This window comes from Trematomus bernacchii, unplaced genomic scaffold (genome assembly GCF_902827165.1).
Source record: "Trematomus bernacchii unplaced genomic scaffold, fTreBer1.1, whole genome shotgun sequence".
Lineage (NCBI taxonomy): Eukaryota > Metazoa > Chordata > Actinopteri > Perciformes > Nototheniidae > Trematomus > Trematomus bernacchii.
Window position 1 is genome coordinate 3,300,333 of NW_022987685.1, and position 18,651 is coordinate 3,318,983.

At 45.7% G+C, this 18,651-nt stretch overlaps 1 protein-coding gene across 3 annotated transcripts in view; it reads left to right on the forward strand.

Moving 5' to 3' along the window:
- Positions 1 to 201: 201 nt before the first annotated feature.
- Positions 202 to 18,651, forward strand: part of ppargc1a (peroxisome proliferator-activated receptor gamma, coactivator 1 alpha) — a 37,141-nt gene continuing 18,691 nt past the window's right edge. The window contains exons 1-4 of one of the 3 annotated variants that reach the window (XM_034136563.1): positions 202 to 586; positions 3,088 to 3,267; positions 16,965 to 17,159; positions 18,390 to 18,515. In XM_034136563.1, coding sequence (XP_033992454.1) covers positions 539 to 586; positions 3,088 to 3,267; positions 16,965 to 17,159; positions 18,390 to 18,515 — 549 coding nt within the window. In that variant the 5' untranslated portion in view covers positions 202 to 538. The remainder of the gene's footprint in view (positions 587 to 3,087; positions 3,268 to 16,964; positions 17,160 to 18,389; positions 18,516 to 18,651) is intronic. The other 2 variants (XM_034136564.1, XM_034136565.1) reach the window with 2 other exon arrangements.

Consider the following 18,651-nt stretch of genomic DNA (forward strand, 5'->3'; position numbering starts at 1 on the left):
AAACATTTTTACATAAAAAACTGAAATCATGTGCTTGTTTCAACTCAAATCTTGATTCTGAGAGAATTTCATGAAACAAATATCTAATAACTTACTAGAATTAAACAAAAAAGCAGTCTATTTCTTCGTTACATTTCCCGAAAATAATGTCTACGCGCAACATGGTCACTTACTTTATGAATATACATATGTGATGATTGTATGGATAGTTAAAGCATGCTGTGGTTTTAGGTTGGACATTTCTTGCAGTGCACGGAGAGGATTTTACTATGTGCGCAGGCAGACCCCGCCTGCTCTGTGCGCGTCACTGGCGAGTAGTGTGGAGCCGGAGTCACTCCCCTGCCTACTTTTAATAGCTTTGTCATGTGATGGAAAGCAGTTGTAAGACAGGTGCCCTCGGTTCATTCTCGGCGAGGGGCAGCAGTAGCCTGTGTGAGAGCGAGTGGGAAGCGCGTGTGGATTTCTTTTTTACTTGATTTCTTTCTTTTTTCTTTTTTTTCTTCTTTTTTTCTTTTTCGGACCGTCATTCAGTGGCTGGATGGCGTGGGACAGGTGTAACCAGGACTCTGTGTGGAGAGAATTAGAGGTGAGCGCATCTAAAAAAAATCCGACTTGTATCATCTTTTCTAGCCCTGTGGACTTTCTTTTTTCCCGCTGGACCCGTTGGACAGCACTGGCTACAGACACAGTGATCTTCACATATTCTCTCGCTGCTGCTGCTGCTGTTGGCAGTGGCGTGCCGGTGAATTTCGCGTCTGGACACAGTTGAGGATGCGGGGATATACAACACCGGAATATATGACAAGTGTGCGGAGTCTCCCTTTACTCCTCAGTTAAAGGTGTAGTTGTAATGCATGCACAGGCTCGGGACCTGCCTCTCTCGTAGGATCTGTGCTCAGTCGGAGCTGAGAGCTTGAAGCTTGCGGATCTGCTTCCAGCCGCGGACTGTACGCGTTCCGGTGCCGAGAAGCTTTTCATGCCGAAATGACTGAAATGTCTCAAAGTCAGGTATTTCGCTGAGGCATGAAATCCACCGAAGATACGAAACCCCTTTGACGTGCTGTGTCGGGATAGGGCATGTTATTTTGTTCAAAGGCAGGAGCAAAGGTTGTGCACACTGAGGACTATCTGGCATTGCGCAGGAGAATCATAACAGTAACGGAACCGGGCACGTTTGTGTGCCAACATCCCGGCTGGCTGGAGAGCAACATCCAGCCACACTTCATCGTTTTATGTCTGCGTGAATTTCCTTTTACCTGCTGCGTATTTTCTCGTTTCATCCAAGTAATTAGCAGCTGTCGTCTTTTGAATCTTGCTTTACCTTTCCCATGACTTAAGTGCATTCAGAAAAGGCACATCAAACGGATACTTATTCCGTGCAGCTTGTTGTGGACATTCAGGTCTACCTGGCTATAATTGGGTTTAGAAGTCTCCATTAGTGAGGCTTTCTCTGTCACTACACGATGTGACTGCAGCCTGCTTGCATATGTGTTCTATGCTGCGTAATGAAAATATGAAAAACTGCCTTTATTGCATCAAAATAAGGATGTGTTATTCCGGACAGTTTTTTTTGTGATTGCTTTTCATTCAGACTCGCTTCTTTGTACTTTAATCACCGGGGCACTCACTCTGTCACTGTAGCCAGGTAGACTTCAGGAGAGTCTCCCGTGTAGTTAACCCAAATAATGCACTTGTTTCTTGGAGCTTCTTTCTCGACTCATTCTGTGAAATGTGTGCATGTCGACTCTTATTAAAACCCCCGCGAGATGTGTCTTCCAGGTCGTCAGTATGCTTCCTCTAATAATCTTCACCTAGCAGGTGCTCTTATGTGCGATACAGCGTAAATCATGGAGCGCTGTGGTGCGCGCTGTCTGGCGGCGCTGTTTCATTAGTCCGAGCAAGAAGTCCAATAGATAATTGGGCATAGGACGTCCAGCCTCTGAGTATCATCTCATATTTTCCATGCCGTGCCCTGTCACACTGGATCATCACAGGGGGAGCCTAAAACGCAGTGAATCGTTCCCCTCGCTCTGTGCAGCATATCGGATTTGTCTCATCATCGAAGTCATCGTGTATTCGTGTTGGTGCGAATCCGACGACAGATGAACTGTGACTCCGGTGTCTGGCCGCTTTTTCCTGCTTGGCACAGGATCCGATCCTCAGCTCTGCCCTGAGCCGAACCCGGCTCTCAGTCTGCGGCCAAACACCCACCGGCTCTGCCCGGGGATATCTCTCGTGTCTGTCTTAAGGCCATCCTGTAGCGTGCATGACGTCTTGTCAACAACAATTAGGAGTGTGTTTCTTATCATACAGCCTTAAAGATGTTTTCTTAGGCTTGGATTTGCATGTGCACAGTTACAGAGTGTAAACATGCCTGACTTTCTGCCTTTTAATGATCACTGACTAGATATTAAAGTGTGCTGCTCATGGTTTCCTTCCTTGTGGTTGCTTACTTTGTATAATAATGAGTATAAATTGACTGGAAACGGCTGTAACATCCAGAAAAAAGGATGGTAAATATGCCATTTAATCTAGCAAAATTAGCTTAGACTTGTTGCTTGTTCCCCTCCGCTGAAACACCTTGTCACATCACTGTTGATTTCTCATCCCACTTGCAGCCAGAGCTGATGATTAGTGTGGGGGAGATGCAGGAACAGCTGCTACATACAGTACACATTGGCTAGATTACATAAAAGTAGCTGGTGAATAGCAAAATGTCAACAGGCAGCGTTTAGTAGCAGCAGGCCAGCACCAGTGGTGGTGGGGTGGGTGGGGGGGGGGGGGTTGGGTTAATAGGAGCTGAGCGGAAACAGGTTGCTGTGCAAAATGAGTGGACCTGCAGAACTGATCATAATCAATAGAGTTATTGTAATAAAAGTCATCAACTGGCAGACATGAATTACTTAATTTGCTGGTCATGCTTTGTGTTTGAATTTCCTGTTGCTCACTCTAAAAGGCTTTTGACTCCTGTCCAGATTTGGATTCAGCCATTGTTTTCAAACTTGGCACAAATAATTCCGCACGCTGATTTGCATATAAAAGAGATTTCCTTTCTGACGATCATTGTTGCTGTTGTTTTTCCTCCAGTGTGCTGCCTTGGTTGGTGAAGACCAGCCTTTCTGCCCGGACCTCCCCGAGCTGGACCTCTCAGAGCTGGATGTCAGTGACTTGGATGCAGACAGCTTCCTGGGCGGCCTCAAATGGTACAGCGACCAATCAGAGATTATTTCCACCCAGTATGGCAACGATGCGTCCAATCTTTTTGAGGTAAGTAAAGCTTACAGTAGTTTTCCTTTCTATATAATTTCTTATTCATCACCTTCATCAGTATGTATGACATGGCGGTGCTGTTTTCCAGGCTATAAGGTGGTATGGAACATCTTTGCATCCACAGTGATTTCATTACATGCTCTCCCAGGGGTCAGCAGTGAGCTGGAATAATAACACGCCTGAGCGAACACATTCTTGAATGCGAGCCAAACAAAATGCACAAGTGTTGCCAGTTTACAAACATGCTTCAACATTGCTCCCAAGTACAAACGGGGGAGATAACAAAAATAACGATACGCCCAGGAGGACCTTTGTCTCCTTGTTTGCATCCTGGCCGCGACTGTAGCCTATCTTATCAAAACTCTGAGCGTTTATTTCAGCCCAGAAACGGCACACATCTGAGAGAGCGCTCCAGTAGTAAACTCTGTACACGGCGGCTGTGTTGCAAAACGCTTCTCAAAGGTTGGAGTGTAAAACTTTAATCTATCTGGCTTTTTTTTCTTTCTCCCTGTCTCCTCCTATCCCTCCCATCTGACTGTCTTTCTGTCCTCACGCGATGACAAACGAAGTCCACAGAGGGTGATGATCTGGCCAGGGCCATAAAGCCATCGGTCTTGGGACTGAGTTGCAGTCCCCATTTCATTATAAACCTTTATCAGTGCCAGAGATAGACAAGAAAGACTGAGATTGGATGCTTTAGCCTCGCCTCTGGAGGAAAAACCCTGTCTGAGAAGTGTGTGTTAGTCGAATGCCCTGACATGTAGTCACGTTTTCAGGGTCTCTTGTCTTGGGTGTGTGTTCCTCCTTAGTGGTCTTGCAGGCAACAGTTGATAACAGTCTAAATTATTTCCACGTTTGACCTCCTCCCACAGCCACATTTTACCAAGTCTCTTTAAATCACCACGCATTGTACCTCTATGGACCACCACACACACACACACACACACACACACACACACACACACACACACACACACACACACACACACACACACACACGGTAAAGGGTGCCTTAAGTACTAGCTGGTGTGACCGAGGCTCCTCTGTCGTCTGAGAGTGATATGAGAGTGGCTCTGGGGATGGATAAAAATACCATTGATAGTGTATGCATGTGATTATGTATGTGTGTGTGATTTGAAAACACACTGGAACTTAGCACACATTGTGGACGCTGATGAGGGGACGAGCTCAGATCAAGAAGCCGTGGGGGAGTTTGTGTTTATGAGCCGGCACGTGCACACTCTCATGCACATTCAGCATCCACAGGAATACTGTACATAGCAGTGAGCGGGTGATGTTTTCACACACTGAACAGGCTAGCAGATATTGTATTATGCTGATGGTTTGGAAAGGCTTCTAATCAAGCTTTTCAAAGCGAGTAACACATTTCCCTGACCGGGGATTTTTTTTTTCTTCCATCTTTGGAAAGTTTCTAGTCACCATATGAAGTGCTCAGTTCATCATACGGCAGGTCCCGGCTAATCCTACTTAATCTGACAGGGGAAAGTTTGCCGCTCTGCAAGGATCAGAAAGCTGGGGCTGCAGCTGTACTTCCTGCGCCCCCCTGATTGGCCTCTCCACAGGGCAGAGAAGCATCCAATCAAAAGTTGAAGATTAGAGAACGTGTTAATAACCAGCCAGATTTAAAAGCCTGCGAGTGCATTCTTTGTTTTCTTGCATTTTCCCTTCAACTCATGCATATACATCCACTTAACAAATCAGCGTGTGAGCGTGTTAAGAAAAAGCAGGTAGCAGATGATCAAGGCTGCCCTGACTTACATGTGGAACAGCTGGGTGCAGCTGTCACGCTGAGGCCTCTCTCTTAACAAAGTCCCCATCAAACAACACGCTCCCTGGAAGTTTGAACCAGCCTTTGTTTGCTGAAGTACGTCAACTGTTGAAATGATTTGCAGCTTAGAAGGAAAGACAAACCGCTTCTGTTTTTCTTGGATTTGGGCTTTTATTCAGGGTAGAGCTCCATGTCACACACGGTAGCAAATGAGTGACTTTTCCTTGGTTATACAGTACAGTAGGGATCAGAAACACCGTTCTCACATCCGAAAAAGTCTGTTTAAAGGTTCAATAAAAACAGTTTACACCGTGTTTGGGCAGTGTACGTGTGTGTATGGGTGCAAACAGGCCCATGTTTCTATCTGTGTATGTGTGTGTTCTGTTCTGTAAGCAACATACGGTCCGGGATCACAAGCTGTCCCCTGGCTGGCCTTTTGCTCCATTCCCTGCCACTGTCCCAACTGTCCCTGACACGAAATTTGGAGAACCATGTGCCCCCTTCCCCCCTTTTGTAACACACACACACGCACACGCACACGCACGCGCACACACACACACACACACACACACACACACACACACACACACACACACACACACATAGCCGCTATCGCTCCTGGCACAGTGCATTTGACACCCCTTCAGAACGGGCCGACCGTGAAAGTCCACAGTCTATTTTGGGCTGCAGTTGTTAAGGGGTGGTTACTGCAATAAGTTCCCAATGTACTGCCAAAGATAACAGCACGGAAGCGTGACCCACGGTCTTTTTAATCGCAGGACTCCTCTCAGCTTTCATGACGCCGTTTGATTGACAGAAATGTGGTTATAGCTTCATGTGTGGCTCTTGCACTGGGATGCACCTAACCTCAAAGGTTTACAGACTACGTGATTATGCAAGACAATTGGCACTCGCTTTACCTACTGACATTTTATCGCAGCTGTACCTGTCCTGTCGTGAGATACGCCGATGACAGACGGACAGGTGGGACAAGGGGACAAGGGCAGATAGAGAAGAGAGAGACAAAGGGAGGCACAGAGATGGACGGAAAAGGCCAACAGATGACAAGACAGACACACAGACACAAGGACAGATGGGTAGTGAAAGAGATAAATGTGGAGACCAGGGAATGCTTGGACTAGTGCCAGCTCAAATCAAAGCTCACGGATTGGAAGTAAAAGGTTGTGGGCTTTGCAGGTAGTAAAATAAGATGCCAAGGCTTAAAGCATTACTCGGATATTACAACGCACGTGAGCGCACATATGTCGGTCATGCAAACTCTTGATATTCCTCCAACGGAATGGGGCGTGTGATGGCATCAGAATTTGTGAAGCGTTATGCCGCTTTGTTTAAGCATTTTCAGACAGATGCTCAGGCGCTTATTGCTAAGTAAAGGCAGATTAGATTGATTGGGTCATCTTTAGCGGGCTTTGATAAAACATGTTGTGATGGAATGCTTTTTCCTCAAGCAGCCCCTCCCTCCCTCAGTCACTTGTTGGCTAAAGCAGAAGTGCGCACAAAGTCACACAGACCCTCTGAGAAGGAGTGTCACGCCCACACACACACACAGCAGAGACCCTTATTGTCCCTGTTTCTACTCCCTGCTGAATGCCGGATGCGTTTATTTTGCAAATTTATGCTGACATTTGAGAGTACACCACCCGCACCAGTTCACCGCTCCAGCAAAGGGTGTATGAATTATCATATTCCACTGTATAATATGATTTTTTTCAAGTGAGTCTTATTAGAATACACCATACTACCCCCTCCTCTCGAGTTCCCTTCAGTTTTCCTGTGCTGATACATTGTTTGCACTGTCTGATAGAAGCAATCCTCCATCACTGTCGAAGTGAAGGCAAAGCGCTCTCAGACCCGCGGCGATGCTGTTTCAAGATACACACAAATGAGAGGCAGCGCAGACGTATAGTACACAGATGCAGACTTAGGCTGTCCGAGCTTGTGTCATCTCGGAGCGTCTGTCAGATCCACTCACACAACAAGAGCTCTCAACCCGCCGCCCTGCAACACCGGGGGGCCTCTGCTCTCCCCCCTCTTCTTTTTCCCCTCCGTTCTCCCTCTGTCTTTTCGCTACCCAAGGCAAAAGCATTTGTTCCCGGCTGATGGGAAGTTGGAGCTGCACTGGCTAAACAAATATATTCTTGCCTCCAACAAAGGGGGGGGTAAAGGGATGGTGAGCAGGGGGGGGTTGGATATGGCCAAAAAAAAATTAAGGCTCCCCTCAGGGAATATTTTGAAAAAGAGAAAGGGAGAATATTTTGGTCTGAAGTGGCTGACATCACTCCTTCTACTCCTTATCTCATCTCCCTCAGCTCAGGATACTGATCTCTCTCTCTCGCTCTCTCTCTCTCTCCTATCATCTCTGCTCTCTCGCTCTCCTCTTCTCTCTGTCTCTGTGTCTGTCTCTCTCTGTCTCTCTCTCTGTCTCTCTCTCTCTCTCTCTCTCTCTCTCTCTCTCTCTCTCTCTCTCTCTCTCTCTCACACACACACTCCCAGTGGGCCGGGGGCCGCTGATTGAGGCATGGTTTGGTGTTCCTGCCCCAGCTGATCCCCGGCCCCCCCCCCCCCCCCCAGTGGATCTCTCTCATCACACTGGAGCCACCGATGTGTGCGTGTGCATGCATGTACGTGTGTGTGTGTGTTTTTTGTGTGTAATAGAGACGCCCGACACCAGGATCAGATAGTGGTCTTTTTCTGGCCAGACACAACACTGTCATCACTTTCGGTTCTGTGTGTGTGTGTTGGGAGGGAATGACTATTTTTAGTACCTGGGGTAATCTCCGCTAAGAGCCTTTCAGGGCTGTTTCACTTAAACCTGGCCAAAACACTAAGCCAATAATCCACCCCCCCCCTCCCATCCCGACTCTCACACACACACGGCAACATGTTGCAGCGATGCCGTGAGATATGACCAACCTGCCTTGTATTATTTAATAGTGTTCACTTTGGAGAAGGGAGGGAGGTACAGAGGATTCCTAGAATGCTTTCATACTCCTCGTGCAACAGAAAGAGGAAGATGGTGTTTGCATAGAGATGAAATAAAATGGATCAAACGGTGACAATGAAAAGGATGAAAGTGATAGCCGGTAGTTAGAGAAAGGTATGAATAACAGACGATAAGGGGATTCCTCGACGGAGAAATACAGCGAGGGCCATGATTCATGCTGAAGTGCTATCAGTCTTGGGCGATAGGCTGCTTCCCCTGTCCAGGAAAGGCCAATCGATCCCAGGTGTGTGTGTGTTTGCGTGAGAGTGTGTGTGTGTGTTCAGTGCCAGCTCGCCCCAGCAGTGGCAGTAAACCTTGCCAGCCCTTCTGCTCTGGTAGTCTGCCATCGTCTGTCAATCTCTCTGTGTTTGTGTCACAGCTTCCAGAGAAATGTGTTGTTGAACAATAATTAAGATGCTAAATGATGTCTTTTTATTATTTATTATTTTTAAAAGTTATTATAAAAGCTGTACATTTTTAAGACTGAACGGAAGGGTTTCACTGCCCTCTCTGGTCAGAGGTGTAGCATTTTTTTTAGGATTTGTTGTGGTTAGAGGTGTGTTTTGTTGCACCTGTAGCTTTACCTGACAGTGACATCATGAAGTGCAGAAAGGTTAAGAAGAAACAGATCACCTGATTTAAACCCACTTATCCAATTAGCTCTGATTAACTGATGACATGTTGGTCAAACACCGCCATGATGCTTCTCTTGGATTATATAATCCATCAACAGTGTTATGAGTGTTATAATTAAGGTCATTTATCAACACATTCTTGGGCCGTGCTCACCGAAGTCTTGTACTGTACATGTGAAGGACTAGTTTTCCCTGGTTGAGAGTCTATTTTTAAGAGCTTTCCCATCCATGCAGAAAGAAAACCCCCTCCCCATTCTAACTAAGCTTTATGATGTGCACTGCATGCTTATAGCTTCAGCTTATTTCCCCCTTGAAGCATTTAAGTCTGCACAGGCCTCAAATAGTTCAAGAGGCTCTGCTGCTGATGCATGAGTGACTGGATGCTTGGATGACTCACTAGCTGCCCAATCAGTAGCTCCTGGGTCTCAACTGAAAGCAGAAGTTTTTACAGACACGTGGTCACTGCAGATAGAAAATATTCCCTCCACTCCAACAGTTGTAAAACAAAAACCTGCATGTATGAAATATATTATTATTGAAATATATAAAAAAAAGTATACCAGAAGGAAATGGCAATGTGGAAGATGGATATGGATGTGGGTTGCTAAAAAATGCTTTGGTTTTATACCCAAATACTTGCTAAACACAATGATTGGCATGTTTTATATCAGGTGAATTGAGAAATATGTGCTTTGTGAAGTGGTGTATCCAGGATAAATCTCCTGCGTTTGTCTGCCATCACAGAGCTGTTGACCCCAGGAAGTCAACAGCTCTAAAATTGTCTGCTTGTTACTCGTTCCAGAAGACAATTTTGTACTGTGGCCAGCCAAACCTCTTTTCACATGGCTGTGCGCGCAGCGTCGTATAATAACTTGATGGGCAAATTGGAAAGGGATTTCAAGTGTTGGATGCTTGTCATCAAGTGGTCAGCGGCCATTGATCATTCTGCGTTTGGCAGACAGTTCACAGTCTGGTAATGTGTGCAGGTGGGGTGGCCATGCTCGGCTAAACGTAAGCTTTGAAAGGAAAGCCTATCTCAACTAAAGGCAACAAGATCAGTATTCCACAGAGAAAAGATCCTAGATTAAGATGAAATACAGCTCAACATTCGATGTTGATGCTACAAAGAGAGATTCGAAGAGCTTTCATGCCCCCTTTATCCTTTTCTCATGGCCTGCCTCACGTCAACAAGTTGAGATTGTATCGACTTAGGTGCACCATTTCTTTGATGTGTTTTCATTTCTTTACTTGTAAAGAGAGGCGCTTCCCCCCCCCCCCCCCATCGTAACCACTCACACACCATGCAAAGGCTTGTGAAGTCCTTCGTGTTTGACCACTGCTACTGCACGTGCGGCCCATACACATATGGCACTTGAAAGTGCGCATGAAAAAAACTGCTCCGATGCTCACAAAGTCATTCATGGATAAGAGGCATGCACACGACAGTGGCAGCCTCCTACCTGGATCCAGGAGCGAAAAGGCACTCGCACAGAAGTCAAGGTAAAAGATAATGCGTTTATTTAGTAATCAGCAAATAGCTTTTATGCAGTGGGTAAGTGGTGAAGCCTGTGAGGCTCTGATAAGATCGTTTGCTTTCAGGTGTTTCCCCGACGCGCCACGTATGGCATTGAGTGCAAATTGAATAGGGTGACCTTTTTTTGCCGCAGAATCAAATTGACTGCATTTCCCCCAAAAGATTCTGCCATTTCAATTACCATAAATTTGTTTTATTGCTTTCCTCCGTCATATGCACATAGACGCAAAAGATGTAGAACGAGACAATGACACAGGAACACACCTTTTGTTTGAATAGATGTAGACCACTATATGTTGTCCACTGTACCTTGGCTCTCTCTGCGCTGGCATCCTTCCTAGGAAGACATTACGGTGACAAATGAAACACTGCAAACCCTCCATGGGCTTGGCAGGGCCTGAAAGGTCAGGAGCTGCATTTGTGTGCAGGTGTGCGCGTGTGTGTGTCTGTGTGCGGTTGTGTTAAAGGTGGTGTCAGCACTGGATAATAACGTTGTGGAAAACAAGAAGTTCTGGTCCATTCTGCTCGCCACGCAAATATATGTAAATGTCAAAACCAAAAGTGACCAGAGTGTGTGTGTGTAATTGTTTTATGGACAGCTACGCTTCACTGCTGCTGGCAGACTTGCATTCCAGCCAGGAAATGTGGCTGTGTCCATTTAACAAGATGGACATTGGAAACAGTCTCCATGCTCCTATTGTGTGTCTCTCTCCCCTCCCTTTGTTCCTCCAGCACATTATCAACAGTGTAACAGTATGTTCAAAGGCCTCTTGCTTAGTGGTGCACATTTAGAGCTGCCGACTTAAGCAAATAGCTATTTGCATGCCATTAGGTGAAAAAAGCAGAGGGTAGCACCATTCCTCATGCCATCGCTGCATCGAGCTGAATATTCTTGAGGACCCAAATCTCTGTTTTCCTCCCCCCCCCTGCTGCGGCCGTCAGAGCAATCACAGCAATCAGAGTTTCCTCGTGCCAAGCCGATTGGGGAGACCCTGCCAAAACAAAAGAGAGAGCGTCCAATCATTATGATAGTGTGTGATTCTGTGGTGTTAGCAAACGCTGCTTGGACCATCTGTTGGACGGCAGTAGAAGGAAAACAACAGCAGCTTGGAGCAGGACTTTACATGGGGGGGGGCTCAAGATCGGTTATTTGGATAGTTGTGTCACAATACATACATGTATATATTTACACATACATTTGTGGCTGGCTTTGGATGCAAATGTAGTCATGACGTCTCAATGGCGATCTGTTGTTAATGAATTGCTTAATACTTATATTGGTTACCAGTCTGATATTGACTTAAACAGCTGGATCAGGTTTTGAGATAATGGGCCAATCTGATATCAGATACCATTGTTTGAATAAGGAAAGTTCAGTACATTAATATCCTTTTTTTGTTTAGTTTTTCTTGTTTAAAGAAGTTAGGAAAGCAATGCTGTCAGGCGTCAAAGTATTTATTCTTACGTACAGTATTTCATTTAATTATGTACATATATTATTGCATTTCCTTGCACAATTATATCACTTAAACTCGTTTTTATTGCACTGTTTTACTACCTTATTTCTCTATGTCTTAACTTTACTGTATGTTAAACTGTAGGCGAGGCCTGGAACTTTAATTTGTATTGCCAATAACAGCTCTGTAGATTTTGTGCACATGGCCAAGAGACCTTTGAATCTCTTAAACTTGAATTGGAAGAACGATCATGGTCTCTTCAGCACAGTGAGGCTTATTATTAATTCAAATGTGGTGTTGGATTGTTAAAAAAAGGCAGATTTCTAGATGTATCTCCAGGTGTTTGATCTCTGGATCCATTGCAAATCTTCTGAGTTGTGTGTGCTTTTACTACGATATCACAACAGAATGATTTTTGACCCAAAGTAAGACAGATAGGGCCGGGTGTGTCTGAATCTGTGCCACTGATCTCTGCAGATGTGTGACAGAGTTCAGGTGGTTAGCTTCACCCCCAGTCAAAGGATTTCTCCACATAGAGCCAGAAAAGAACAGCGCCGCTTACATCCCCTGGGTACGTGTCTCAATCGGATCTGGCCTGTGTCAGGATGTGTAACAACAGTTCTCTTCCTCTCTTTGGCTCAGTGACACACACACACACGCACGGATATCTCCTCTTCTCTCCCCCCCCCATCAGCTCATCTGATAGTGCTCTAACAGTCTCAAATGGTTCCCTGGAGATGCATCATCTCTGCACACACACACGCATCCTGGTCGCCGTTGATGGGTCGAACCGTTTCCTCGCTGATGTATAACTCGCATTGCCTTCCTAACTCAGACAGACATCTGGCATGTAAACAGTCAGCTTCAGCAACAGCACTTCTTCTTCATCCAAAGAGCTGCCATTTTGGTTTAAACGGAGGCACAGAATAGTGAATTCCTGCCAGGGCGAGAGATTACTACATGATGTTATAGCTAACTCGGATTGAGAATCCTGAAATCAGCAGCTTGGTGCTTGAACTGGACTCTTGTGTGCATTTAGAGGCTGCGATTTAGCAATTTACAGCGCAAAACCATCACGATAAGCCACGATATATATGGTGATAAAAGAAGAGTGACAGAGGATCGTGTTGGCATCCATATCTAGATCATTTGCTTGGGAAATTGTTTCAGAATAACAAGATGCTCTATTGACTCTGTAGTCAGATGGAAAACTACAGGACCGTCCATTTGTTTCTGTGTATTATGAGCCAATCACAGGCTGACCAGAATGGAGGTTTAACATTTAGTTTTATGATTTGGAACATCGTCAGAGCGGCCTCACACACACACCACACACACACACGGAGGGAGTTAACAGTGTTATGTATGGCTTCATCGCTCCGTATAGGCCATAATCACCCTCTCTCCATCTCAGTAAGCTCATGCTAAATGACCAGACGTCTCTGGCGGCTGCCATGATTTGTCTCTCTGCCGAGCATCGTGCCGTACCTCACCCTCCCTGCCTCCCCTTCCTCCCTCCTCCTCTGCTGCCATATGTTGTGCCTGTGTGACTGGCCGACGTGTCGGGCCTCACTAACGCCTTAACGGCAAGGCTGACGTTGATTTATTTCCTCTGAAATCTGGGGGCCGGGGGTAATAACACAGAATGACATTATTTGTTTATCAAATCCAAGGCTGCTTTTCTTGGCAAGATGTGACGACTCGATACCGCCCCCACCCCCGCCCTTCTCGCCAAACGCACATATACACCCCACAATTTCTGATTGTGCCATGATTAGACGGTCTAGCTCGTCGCTTAACCTAATCCAAGGGAATGTTTTTTCAATCTGACAAGCAGAGAGCAGAGGGAGAAAGAAATAAAAGATTGAGTTGAAGCAACGCAATTAAATTGTCAAGGCACAGATTTAACCCCGCCACGCAATTTGGGGGCCAATTTATTAAGAATGTTTTCTGTCTGAAGTAACTGGATGCTATTTCTCTATCTGCAGAAAGAGAGAAGGGAAGAGTGAGCAAAAAGGAGACAGTGAGAATAAACAGTACTTTAAATACCAGATGACCCATTTAATGGGAAACATTTTATCTACCCAGAGTGTCTGTCACATGTTCTGCCTCTCATTTGAAGATAACGGCGGGGCTGTTTAGTCTGTTGAAACTTCATCTCGGTGTTATTCAGTGATCGGGTCTATCATTTTGGCAATTTCACAACACATTTGGTTCCTTTTAACATGTAAATGATGCATTGCCCCGAAAAGCTCGTTAAAATGTGATCCTTTGCAAACTTGCTCAGGAGCTTTGAATCCTCAAGAAGCAATTAGCAGATTTAATTTGCCTATTTGCCCCTGTGTTCAGAAGTAGGTGTTTGTTCAAAACAGCACCTTCACCTGCACCGTTATCAGCTGTGTGAATAGTATCTCCTGGAACACAATGCTGTGCTGTGGAACTCAATAAAAGAGTTAAAGGCAAGGACAACCTCAAAGACAGCCTGCCTGATAACAAAAGGGCCTCACCTAATAATGAACAACTGGAGTTGGCTTTCTTTTCTCTGACACGGGAGGCTGGGGTGAAGGAGGGGGGAGAGCAGCTCGGCCAGCACCTGCCAGCATGTTTTACGGCTAATTGAAGCATTTGGAATAAAACAGCCACAAAATGGCACCCTTTAGAATTGAAGCGGGGTTAATATATTGTGATCCCACAATTAGCCCAGGATTGTTAAGATCTCTTTAATTCGGTGAGGTCCATTAAGTGGGATGGGCGAGAAAGTGCTCCCACCGAGACAATTTCTCTCCTCTCCCTTTGTTACTCCTGCCCTCTTTTCCTCTCAGCAGCCGCTGTAGTAATCAATATAAGTGGACATGGCGGTCAGCAGGTTGCCAGGTTATTCCGCCGTCACCCCCCTTTGGGTGCCATCGCTCCTGAATACACCCAGACGGAGATGTTGTGTATAAATATACAAGGTTCAAGTGAGTCATTGGTAGTAGATTGACTGAAACTCTGCTAGGTATGGTCCTTAAGCTGGCGTGGAAAAGCTCGCCCTCCTGGACCGGAGTATTAGATCATGCTCTCTCCATGGCAGAAACCATCACTGAGGTTTGCTCCTTACCCCAGTTTCTCAAATCCCCACTTGGCCGACGAGTGCCTCCACTAGAGCCACAGCAGCGGCTGCAGTATGATCGTCACGACTCAGGGTTTTACAAGTGTCTCTTTCAGAATATGAGAGTCCCTTCTGGGTTATCTCCGGGGATACAGTGTGCCTGTGGGAGCTTGCCAATTGGTGGTGGTTTTAGAAACGTGATTGAAATCGCTACATTTAAGCCTGCCACAGCCTCAGAAATGCCCCAATCCTTTCCAAACCATGACATAATGAAGCTTGCACAGCCCTCTCAACTTTTAATGAAACTAGTGCCTCACTGTGGCACAGACTGCACTTTCTGCACCGTGTTCAGGTTCTGTCCGACTCTAAAGAGGTGAATACAGCCCCACCCTAAAACAGCATTGCTTGGATATTTGGACCAAAACAGATGGCTGGCTCATTAAAGACTCATTTGTGATAATCTGAAATGAACCTGCTTTCAATTTCCCATGGAAGGATATATGTTTGGGCTAAGAAAAGGCTGCGGCTTTATCAGCGGTAATACCTACCCGCTTAGTGCTCAGGTAATAACTCTGGATGCTGAAAATGGGAAGCATTTCAGGAGCATAGGGTTCCAGCACAGTGGATTTGAAGCTTCTTGCAAGTAATTAAACAGCATGCCACCTCATACAGAGCAATTTCCTGCAAGGCATTTGCCTGCCAATGCGCTATGGCCCCAGTCAACGTCGTGTTATCTCTGTGAAATATGTCCCCTTTATCATTTTTTAATAATGACTGAGTGCTCATGTTGTTAGGAGAAAATCTACTCAATGAACATCAGATTAGCGTTTTCCTCACTGTTAGCTAGCTAACTGAACGTCTTATATCTGTGTCATCTATAAATGAAAATTAGAGGGGAGGGGGGGCATTTAAATGTCCACTATCTCATTGGTAAATCCAGACCTGCTCCTGAATTGCCATCCGTGGTGGGTGTGTAATTATGTTGAATCAGTGTGGTAGACAGACACAAGTGGGTGGGTTATTGTTGTGCATGTGGGGCTCAGGGTCTTCTGGGATTTTGTGCTGGTATCTGAGGGGTTGGTGGCCCCTTCGGCATAATGAAGGCCACACGCCGTCTCAGAGCGATGATAATCCCGCCGTGTGCATAAAGGGATTTGTTCTTGTTGGGCTGGCCACAGAACCTCCCGAGGTGACGACGCTGTTTATCTTTCCGCTGTCTTAAAGTCCCCCGGGCTTTTATGGCCCTGGAACTAACAGTTCCTCTTGTCACTGTGCAAAGGCTAAATCACAATCACACACACTTAAAAAAGCTGCGTTCCTCTCACTTTAAATATCTTTTCTGTCATTTCGTGTTTATTTCTCTACAAACATGCGTAGTTGTTATCCCAAGCAAACCTCCGATGTCAATAGTTGGCAGCTCACATCTCCTTAACTCTCACTTTCCATCTCCTTAAATTCATCTGTCTGTCTCTTCATTTCTCACACTGTTATAATCTCCACCATAAACAGCCAGATGCAGCACACAACTCACAACTCCTCTGGTACATCAAAGAGGAACAGAGTGAACAAGAACAAGCTTTATTTTTCATGAAATGTTGATGGCAACTCCCCGCCCATTGTGAGCATCAGTTGTCATGCCAACATTTGAAATATATCGCATTTATTTAGCGTTAGCGTGTGGTAATACGCCTTATCTGAGGATTGCTCGCAAACATCTTGTCGGCAAGCCGATCGTCCCAATTCTGTGGGGAGAGAGAGGAAGAGGACTTCCGCTCATTGTTTCTTTTACCCCCACACCCCTGCATGCTGCGACGCACCCCGACCCATTCCTGTCTTCCCTAGATACTTGCTACTTGTCAGCCCTGGTAATGGGTTTCTTGCGGGAGATATTATTTTGGTCCAGTAAGCTGCATGCTTAAAATATGAGTGACAGGCTTGACTCAGTTGCACAGGGAGAGAATTTGTTTTTAAAAGGCTGCCAAAATAGCGCCTGCTCTGCTGCTGCAAAAAATCGAGAGAAAAATCTTCCCACTCTATTAACAATGAGAGCCTGCATGCATCCGCCGCCTTAACTTCCCTGCAAGAAGATACAAAAAAAAAAGAGATGCTACTTCTCCTGACTAAAATGTCCTATTTTTCTTGTCTCTCTATTTTTCTGTCTACCCCCTTCCCCTCCCCCTCAAGAAGATAGATGAAGAAAATGAGGCCAACTTGCTGGCAGTGCTTACAGAGACCCTGGACAGCATCCCGGTGGATGAGGACGGATTGCCTTCGTTTGAGGCCCTGGCAGATGGGGACGTGACCAATGCCAGTGACCGGAGCTGTCCCTCCTCCCCCGACGGCTCGCCACGCACCCCAGAGCCCGAGGAGCCTTCCCTGGTAAGACCAGCAGCTCCCCCAGAGACTCCCATCAGCACCACTCCCGGGTCAACTCATAAAAGACATGACCCCCAATCCCGCACAAACTGTTGCTTTTTTGTGCCAGTCCATGGCAGACACCAGATAAGACTCTTTAACAAGCCTGGGCACCAGAAAAATGGCCGTTAGTTAGTCTGTCAGACTTCTGTTTCTGGCTCTGCCCAATCCACACTCGCCACATTTGCCACAGTATGTTCCCTGCATGTGTAGTGAGAGTGTGCAGAGACGCAGATTTGTATTATTTATATCTCCATTAAACAAGGGCCACGCATAAAAATACAATAATCTAAAAGGAAATAGAGATGATTAATGCTACATTTAGCTATTAGCTCATTTCCATTTGCAGTCCCTTGGCAGGAACACACAAAACAAACACTTCAAACAGGAGAACTACATAGTCTCCATCACACTAACAATTATGAAACAGATCAAAGTACACGTGTATGAAATACAAATACCAGCACATTTATCAGCATAACTTTAATATTACAATTAATTTCAACTAACAACTCTAATTACGGTCAAATGGATGTTATGCAGATGCATTGAGGAGGAAAGGAAATGGATCAGTGTGTTTGCCGCTCAGTGATAATTACATAACAGTGCTTTTGTGGTGCCATTTCAATGATATTAACACTGTGGTGGGGCCAACTCCGGTTGACGCAGTGCCACAGGACCTGAAATCAAACAGAATGAAACTAAGAGGCGCAAGAAATCCATCTCATATCGTCTGAGTCGTCTCTTCAGGCATTACAAAGGGCTTCTACATGAGAAGTCGGCTTACCTTTTGTGGTATTTTCTGTACACCATCTGGGCGTTTAAACTGCTTTTGACCTTACATTTTGTGTTATGTTCAGTTATATTCCATGCCGGTCCCTTCCAAAATGACCTTTAGCCACATGCCTGTGTGTGTTTATTCAATCACATTGAGAGGCCTGGCTGTGTGTACATAAAAACACCTGTACAGGGGAAAAAAACAAAACTCCAAAGGCTCAGTCACATGCCACAACACCGCTTAAATATCTCTAATCTTATCTTGTCAGTGATTTTATCTCGCAGTACTGGTCTCTTCTGGTTGTACATTTACAAAGCGCAGGCTGTCTAATTGAAAGAAAATGGTAATTTGCATAACCCACGCTCAATTCCCCCGCCTTCACCACTTTCCCTTGTTCTGTTTGGGTCCGTTCGCAGCTGAAGAAGCTCCTTCTGGCACCCGCAAACTCCCAGCTCAGCTATAATCAATACACAGGTGGCAAGGCACAGAACCATGCAGCCAGCAGCAACCACCGGATCAGACCACCACCTGCCGTCGTCAAGGTAGGGACACACACACACACACACACACACACACACACACACACACACACAAATACACGCACTGCCTTGCTGCTTTTCCACTCCTGTTCTCCCATTTCTTGTTTGTTTATCCCTCTCTCTGTTCTTGCTCTGTCTG